At 35.9% G+C, this 8,806-nt stretch overlaps 1 protein-coding gene across 1 annotated transcript; it reads right to left on the bottom strand.

Moving 5' to 3' along the window:
• Positions 1-114: 114 nt before the first annotated feature.
• On the bottom strand, positions 115-1,563 carry si:busm1-57f23.1 (uncharacterized protein LOC368621 homolog). The gene is made up of 4 exons (XM_048175399.1): positions 1,311-1,563; positions 701-852; positions 503-619; positions 115-386 (listed from the first exon to the last, which is right to left on the bottom strand). The coding sequence occupies exons 1-4, from the start codon at positions 1,402-1,404 to the stop codon at positions 300-302; spliced, it is 450 nt and encodes a 149-aa protein (XP_048031356.1). The 5' UTR covers positions 1,405-1,563; the 3' UTR covers positions 115-299.
• Between the last annotated feature and the right edge of the window lie 7,243 nt (positions 1,564-8,806).

Raw genomic sequence — 8,806 nt, 5'->3', positions numbered from 1 at the left:
ACATAATTTGTTTTTGAATAGTTTAAATATAAATACTGATCTCACTTTACTAAAATTGTCACCTTTTATAAAAAACCAAAAGTATTTTAGGTACTTAACAAAATATACAATTCCTTTCAAAGGGAGTTTTTTTTTTTTTTTTTTTCTATCCATGTTAGGCATTTTTACAAAAGTTCTACATTCTACATAAGCTATATATCAGAAAAAAAAAACCCCAAAAAAAATTATATCAAGAAAAAGAATGTGTGGTCAACTATCCAAAAGTGCAAAACCGTGGCAACTTGGTGTCCATGTGAAATTCAAGAGGATCTTCTGCAGGACATCTTCTGCACCTCATGGTCATCATTCATTGGGTTAAGGGTTACTTCAAACTTACATGCCAGTTGCTAAAAAAAAAAAAAAAAAAAAAATGTAGTCAAAAATACGAAAAGTACAGTACCAGTAAATTTGTGTTACACTGGCAACAATCAAATAGAAATAAAGTATATAAAAAAGAAATTACCTTTTTTGCCATGCCACAAGCCTCAATATTTGCACCTTCAATATTTGCATCGTCTGATTTGCGGCATTTTGTCTTTCCAATAGTGGCCTCTATTTTGTAGTTTATCATATTTGTTATCTACACAGAAAGGTTCACTGTTATTCATTGTGGATTAATCCACATTTAAACATGAACAGTACGAAAATATGAAATCTGTACCTGAGTGCGAGCCGATGTGATATTGATAAGTTTGAAGTATTTCTTGGCTTTGGACTTCGTGTTGAATAACTCTACAGCTTCTTTAGCAGCTTCTTGAACATCTTCCCTCTCTGGGTTGGCGTCGGTCCAGCCACCGAGCAGATCCACCTTTCCTGTAAGACATGGAGAGGGAATATTAATGACAGCACTTGGCTTATGAATAAATGAATTTGCAATGTTTCAGTTCATGAAAAAACATCTACTGTACTTAAAATGATATACATTCACCAACAAAGAATAATGAGAATGAAGATTTTTTTTTTACAGTGATACAGTGTTAAACCAGAGTATTCTGTGAAGTTCCATGTTCGAAATTTCGAGCCTTTCTGTCTTACAATTTTGATTTTTTTGTTTTTCTCATAATTTTGCGATGCAATCTCTCAATAACAATACACAGTAGCCTAATATAAAACAAGTAGCTAGCATATATCCTATTTGCTATCACGGTTCAAAGTGTGCTAGTTAAAATATTCACATTTAACGCACACGGAAAAGAAAAAAGAAAAAAAAACACGTTTAACATTTGACATTTTGTAAACAATCTAATATAATAAGAACAATAAGAGCTTACTTGCTACAACTAGTGTTTCCTCCAAAGGCTGGTCAGCATTGCTGTAATGAAACACAGAGAGAAAAGACACAAGGAGGAGAAAGCAGACATCCATGACTTCGGCTGCGTGATCTCTGAGAGAATGATCCAGTGAATGTGGAGAGGCTTTTAGAAATCTGCCATGTAGTCACGGAATGCCTGACGCGCTCTGATGCCGCACTCGCCCTTCCCGCCAGTCAGGGTGGAGTTCATGTGACGCCCACTGATGTAATAAGGGTGAATTCATACAGACAGTAGCCTAAATCAAGGGAAAGAATTCTGTGTACATTTGTGTGTGTGTGTAAATGAGGAAATAAAGGGTAATCTACTTATGCTGTAAGCTGCCGATCTGCTGTCAGTAGCCTACGTAGACAGCTTTTCGGCATGTAATTTAACTTCCTGTTACTTACAGGTGAAGCTTACAGAGTTTAAATACACTTTAACTAACTTACACTTGAGAACAAATGTCACTGCTTATTTATTCCTACGCTACCTGATTAACATGTCACATCTTTATTGATTTATTTATATTTTTTAATATTTAACATTATAATATTTAATTATTAATATTATTATTATTAATTTCTCTGAGATTCCGTAATTTGTATAGCTATGTATATGTAGGGCCTATATATTTTGCAGTACTATCAATTGTATTTTCAGTGTTTTACTTTGAATGACTACAATAAAAAAAGTAAACAATCCAATTCATCCCTGTCCTCTGTTGGGTGAATCAAAGCAAATAAGAATTTCTTTGAGAAATGACACCTTCATAATGAATTTTCTCATAATTGCAATTTCTTCTGTATTACAGGTGTATACAGTATATATATATATTAGTTGAGTTAAAATTTAAGTTGAAAAGTTAAATTTAAGTTGAGATTACTGTGGCAAAGTGCTAAAAACATTTGATTTTAGTAATAGGTCTTTAATCAAAAATAGTATTTTGCATACAGCAATGCAACAATCATATAGAAACATTTTATATTACATATGCTGTAGATTAAAATGTGAACTAAACTAAAATTTTAACATTTAATCCTGAATGAAACAGTTGCGTTTTGCGCATATAGTGTCTCATATGGTACCTTCTATCATTTCCTTCAAAGAAAAAAATGAATTTTAAATCCCAAAAACATGTTTTGCTGGACCCAGGAGGATAATCAGTCATTTGTCCTGAACAGTGACGTCCAAATACCTGTCACCAAGGCCACATTTAAAAACAAAACAATCTAGAACATGTGCTACAAAAATCACACCCTCACCGCACAAAAGACAAAACAACCAGTCAATGAAGGCCATGATGACAGAGCACAACAGATGAGATTTATATATAAAAAAAATCTCACCAGTGCTTTATAAAATACTATTCATTCCATTAGGCAGTTTATACTTTTTGCCTTGTTTACAATATACTAATGCACATTTCTGTGGCAATGTGATAGTTATCTCATCAGGCCTCTCAGCTATCTCATCTGGCCTTAGGTCATGTCTGTATGTGACTGCATTTTGGACCAGTGATGACATCCTAGCCTGTGTAATTACAATGTGTGATTTACTATGGTATTATATTCATTGTGTAATATACCCACAACTGTTTGTGTAGCCTGATTTGTATACAATGATTTATAGCCTTTAGAAACAATTGGTTACAAATTGGTGCTATAATATCAGGCCTAATTATATACTTTGTCATGGAAATATCAGGGTGTAAATGGGAAACTCACACTCTAAGATCACTGACATCAAATACGAGATGATTAAATGATTACCTCAGTTAACCCTGTCATATTGGTCTACAGTCACAGTGATAAGCCCAGTAGAGCTCAACACAGTTAAAAAGCTCTTCAGTTCTACAAGCTTCCTTAAGGACTTGAACTGACGATGAACTCTTAAAACCCCCCTGACATATGCTGACTGATTTGCATGTATATTTAGGTTAATGATAAACAGAAAGGTTTAAAAAATGACACAATTAAACACTGTAACTTAATGTACAGGTGACTTTATTTATAGTGTAGCATTAGGCTTCTTGTGTTTATAACAGGTCTTTCTCATCATAACCAAAATGTTGTGTAATGAATAGCATAAGTCAAGTCAAGTCATTTATATAGCGCTTTTTACAATGCAGATTACATCAAAGCAGCTTTACAGTGATAGAGGGAACATAATTTTGGATGTATGCAGCTCTAGAAGAAAATGGTGTCATTGTCCAGCTTAAAGTGCCCCTATTATGGATTTTTGAAAATGACCTTTCAATTACCTAGTGTGTAAATTAGCTCTAAGTGAATGAAAACATCCTGCAAAGTTTTAAATCTTAAAGTGCACCATATATAAAGTTATTGTCTCTCAAAAGTAAGAGTCGACTCTGAGTCAATTAAACGAGTCGTTTGTAAAAACGAATCCTAAACCGTTTTGTTGTGACGTCACAACGAAACATTAGCATATTGCCCGCCCACTTATTGCACGCAGACACCAGGGAAAATTACTTTTTTCAACATTACCACAGCAGTACAATCTTTTCTTGTATCCCTGTCATTTTACTCTCAAACCTCGGGGAGTTTAATGCAGGATTCACAAAACATTTGGTCTTAAAATATGGACCAATGCCCAGTTTATTTGGACCAACTTGCTCCTCTGAATCTCAACCTGTAAGTATGATTAATAATTGATGTTTATATTTTCTAGCGATCATTCAAAATTCTTAGTTTTGTAAGTTATGTTACGTACACCCTAGTCTGTATGTCTCCTGCTAACTGGCTAACTCACGTTTCTATAGTTCTGCTATTCAGATGTGGGTCCCATATTGTCTGAAAATGTGTCGATTAATGCAGCTTGTCTGTCTTATTTCTTAGAGTAATGAGCAAGGATGGAGCACGACTTTTGTTTACAAAGTTCAATGCATTATCAGCTATTCACGTTTGTGCTCGGCTAACATGGGAGTTTACAACATAGCTGTAGGCCCGGTTGCTTACATAACTGTAAAACAAACAGTTTTTTTTTTTTTTTACTCTGCGTTTTTATTATTAGAGTAGAGTGGAGCACTATAGGATGTTAAGATGAACAGTGCATGATTATGATTCAGGCAGCATTACAGGTTATAAGTCAGATTGGGATCGGAACAGTCAAAATATTTAATCCAGTTCCATTCATCATGCCAGTATAGAAACGGTTTTGTTGGGGATCTGTGCCACTGGCTGTCGTGTCGTGGCCTTCACAGGGGATGGTCTAGTTGACAAAAAATGTGTTTTTAGTCTAGATTTAAACTGACAGAGTGTGTCTGCTTCCCGAACAATGCTAGGAAGACTGTTCCAAAGTTTAGGCGATAAATATGAAAAGGATCTATTGACTGCGGTTGATTTTGATATTCTAGGTATTATCAACTGGCCAGAATTTTGATATTGCAATAGACATGAAGGACTATAATGTGTTAAGAGCTCCCTCAAGTACTGGGAGGCTAAACCATTAAGTGCTTTGTAAGTAATTAGCAAGATTTTAAAATCTATATGATGTTTAATAGGGAGCCAATGCAGTGTTGAACTCTAGATGCTGTGTTTTGGACTAGCTGTAGTTTGTTTATTAAGCATGCTGGGCAACAACCCAGTAGAGCATTACAGTAATCTAGCCTTGAGGTCATGTATTTTGCTGTAGTCTGAGAGGATGTATTTATAGATTTAGACCAATCAGTACATTTTACAGTTTATATGTTGCAGTAATCAAGACTGAGACAGAAAGCCCTTATCTATAATATCATTTGAATTCAATGTGAAACGCTGAAAAAAATTCCCATTTTTATTAACAAATATATTTCCCCAGCAGATGGCACCATTTTTGTTTTCATTTTTCATGCGTTAGTAAGGATAATCCTGTTCATAAAGTAGCATTTATTTTTCCATAATAAAAGTAAATGCAAATACTTTTTTTAAATACAAATTAAATAAAAGTATAATTTTCATAATAGCAGATATAATAGAGATTTCCTGGTATAACAACAATACAGTAACATTACTCTAAAGATGCACTCCTCCCACTCACAATATATAGGCTAAATCCAGCTAAGTGATGCTTAAGAGGGTCTAAACGTGGATCAATAGACTGTTGGTCCACCACAAATACCTGTTAAGCAGAACTTGCTCTTTTCTTGTGTCGCTAGAAGGCAAAAAAGTTGTGACGATTCCCACAATTTCAACCAAGAAGGGCCGAAGGCAACAAGTTGCATCGGGGATCCGGATACTGACAGCCCTGCTTGTGGTATATGGCCAACCAACATTACAGATTATTATTAGGCCTACTAATTCTTTTTTCAACAGAGCTATCATCTCACAGAGGGGAAGGAGTCCTCCCAAACTATATACATGCACTTTCTTTTTCCACCGACATAAACTTTTTGGAAGCTGGTGTAGGAAATTGTAGTCTGCCTCGACCCAGATTCCACTCCAAAGTATATTTTAGAATGAGCTTATCCCCAAAATGGCTTAATTATCATAGAGAAGAAGAAAGTCAACTGGTATATTGTTTATGTACCATTTGGTTGATCAAATCCTGAGCAAATGGTAATCAATTGTAGAATGGGAATGGGTGTGGGACACAGAGAACCATCTCAGACAATGAGGTGTCACAACTTCATTAACATACAGACCACAGCTGGTAAAACATGAGAAACTACATTTACATGAAGAGTGGTAAACTGTAACAGGATAAAAGGTTTGAGATTTGGATGTTCTGGGTTCATTCCGACTCCGATGAACCCAAGGTGCTACGTGTACTTTGTCACTGCTACGTTGCAATAAACTTCTTCATAGAGATCTTCAACGTCCTCATCATTTTTTCTTACACTGGTGTTTGAGAAGCAGTGCCGCTAGCTAGGGAGTTCCCTTCATCAAGTCAAGTCAAGTCACCTTTATTTATATAACACTTTTTAAAGTACAAATTGTTTCAAAGCAGCTTTACAGTGATTAATATTTTCGGCTGAAGTTAGTTGATTCAGTTCTGTTGTTAAGATCATCTGTTGTAAAGTTCTGCAGAAAACAGTGATGTTATTGTCCAGCTCTGTTCAGTTCTCATACAACAGTGTCAGTACAGTCAGATCAGTAATATTGTTGAATATTAAGTCTCTCCAACTAAGCAAGCCAGAAGCCACAGTGGCAAGGAACCCAAACTCCATCAGGTGACAGAATGGAGAAAAACAACCTTTGGAGAAACCAGTCGGGGGGCCAGTTCTCCTCTGGACAACGAACAAACATGGTGTGATTACAATTCAGGCTGCATCACAATTCAGAATTCAGATCGGGATCACTAGCATTCAAATATTCATCCAGTTTCTTTTGATTGAAGGTCAGAGTCATCGAATTCATTACTTACCACTAAACTCAAATATCTCCGGTGTGACGGTTGAACCCTCGCCAGGCCTGATGGGCAATAGGTGCGTTCACACCAAGAACGATATCTAGTAGATATTATAAAGATATTTGTGTTCCAATTCACTGTGATATCCCAGGTGAAAAAAAGTACACTTCTATAATATACTTAAAGTGCTCTATTTCCATGCACTAATTTTGTACTTAATATACTAAAAATTCTTCTTTAGTACTTCTTAAGATCGTCTTAAGAATATCTAAGTGTACTCAACTGTGCTATTTTGAGACACCATGAATATGAACTAAAATGTGCTTTTAATATACTATCTCTGTATTTAAAAAAAATATATATTTAGCTTCCACTTGTAGTACACTATGGGTTCAAATGTACTATAAGTGGTATCTAAATACATTTTTTAAATACAGAGATAGTATATTAAAAGCACATTTAAGTTCATATTTCATGGTGTCTCAAAATAGTACAGTTGAGTACACTTAGATATTCTTAAGACGATCTTAAGAAGTACTAAAGAAGAATTTTTAGTATATTAAGTACAAAATTAGTGCACAAAAATAGCCCACTTTAAGTATATTATAGAAATGTACTTTTTTCACCTGGATATCATTCAGGGCCCAAAAATCTCAAGGCCAATGCATTTTCTCGCCTCCATTCTCCTGACGCCACACCTGCCACTCCTAAATCAATTCTTCATCACTCATTGTTAGGCCCATCCAGTGGCCCCTAATTGAATAAAAACTGCTGAAGCCAAAACCATAGACGTGTTCAGAGAGAAAGACCTATGTGCCCACATTACGTCGCTCACCTCTGGTATCCCTTCACCCCTCCATGGCCACCGGTCATGCTCATTTCCATCAGACCCACTTGCTTATGGGGTTAGAATTGTTCAATTATTCCAAATAAATAGATTATGATCCACAAATAAATGTAAAGAGATTCACAAATAAATAGAATGAGATCCACAAATATATGTTAGGGGTATCACAAATAAGTAAATACATTTACAACTATGCCTGCTGGCATTAATTTGTGGATTGCTTCTTGTGCATTTGTGGATCACAAATTGATTCAAATTGTTCATCTGCATGTGTTGCCTTCCTAACAGCAATACCTTGTGACAAGCCATCTTTGGTCCAGAGGTTATCATTAATGTTTTCCAGATTTGGAAATTCTAGTATTACAAACAAGAGCATCATGACTGAGCTGCAAATGTTGCTCGGCACATAATAACCTGTGCCAAATCCTCTTCAGTGGTCACTATTTGCTGCACAACAAACCAACAAACCAGCATAATATATTGGTCAGCCTTAGCCCTGTCCTGCCAGACCAGAAGCTGGGTGATCTCATCTCAAGAACCCTGGGCTCTTGATTTGCAAGAATTTGCAGAGCGACCACCAGTGGAATGGTTGTGAAATAACTGTCCTATAAAAAAGTTGTTATAATAAATAAATGGAGATTTAATGAAAATGGATAATGGAGGACTTAAAGGATTAGTTCACTTCAGAATAAAATTTTTCTCCATAGTGGACTTCACAGGGGTACAACGGGTTAAAGATCCAAATTGCAGTTTCAATGCAGCTTCAAAGGACTCTACACGATCCCAGCTGAGGAATAAGGGTCTTATCTAGTGAAACGATTGGTCATTTTCTAAAATAATAAAACGTATATACTTTTAACCAAAAATGCGATGCGCCACACATCACGTTGAAAAGGTCACGCGTGACATAGGCGTAAGTAGGTACAGCAGTAGGGTGAAAAACTCCATCTCATTTTCTCCTCCAACTTCAAAATCATCCGACATTGTTGTTTTACCATTTTTTTGTAAAGGGTCTTTGCACGTTCGCTTTGTAAACACTTGCTCGGTACTTCGGTACATGACTACAACGCAGCCCTGAAGTATCAGCAGAGATTGAGTCAACTAGATCATCCATTGTGAAGGCCTCATCAACACGACAACCAGTGGCACAGTTCCTCAACAACCGTCCATACCGGCGTGATGAATACGATCCTTAGATGGATTGAACTGGAATAAATACTTTGAATGTTGCAATCCTATAGGACTTATGATAGCAACCTGAATCGTAACAAAGCACTGTTCGCCA

The sequence above is a fragment of the Megalobrama amblycephala genome, linkage group LG2 (genome assembly GCF_018812025.1).
Source record: "Megalobrama amblycephala isolate DHTTF-2021 linkage group LG2, ASM1881202v1, whole genome shotgun sequence".
In the NCBI taxonomy this organism is placed as follows: Eukaryota; Metazoa; Chordata; class Actinopteri; order Cypriniformes; family Xenocyprididae; genus Megalobrama; species Megalobrama amblycephala.
Note: the sequence above shows the minus strand (reverse complement) of the source record. Positions and strands in the feature narration are given on the sequence as shown.

Bases quoted from the DNA above. Each gene is read 5' to 3' on its own strand.
- si:busm1-57f23.1 (XM_048175399.1), bottom strand. From the start codon at position 1,404: ATGGATGTCTGCTTTCTCCTCCTTGTGTCTTTTCTCTCTGTGTTTCAT. The intron at 853-1,310 runs GTAAGCTCTTAT...CATGTCTTACAG, and splicing joins GGAAACACTAGTTGTAGCAA to GAAAGGTGGATCTGCTCGGT. The intron at 620-700 runs GTACAGATTTCA...CTTTCTGTGTAG, and splicing joins TCACATCGGCTCGCACTCAG to ATAACAAATATGATAAACTA.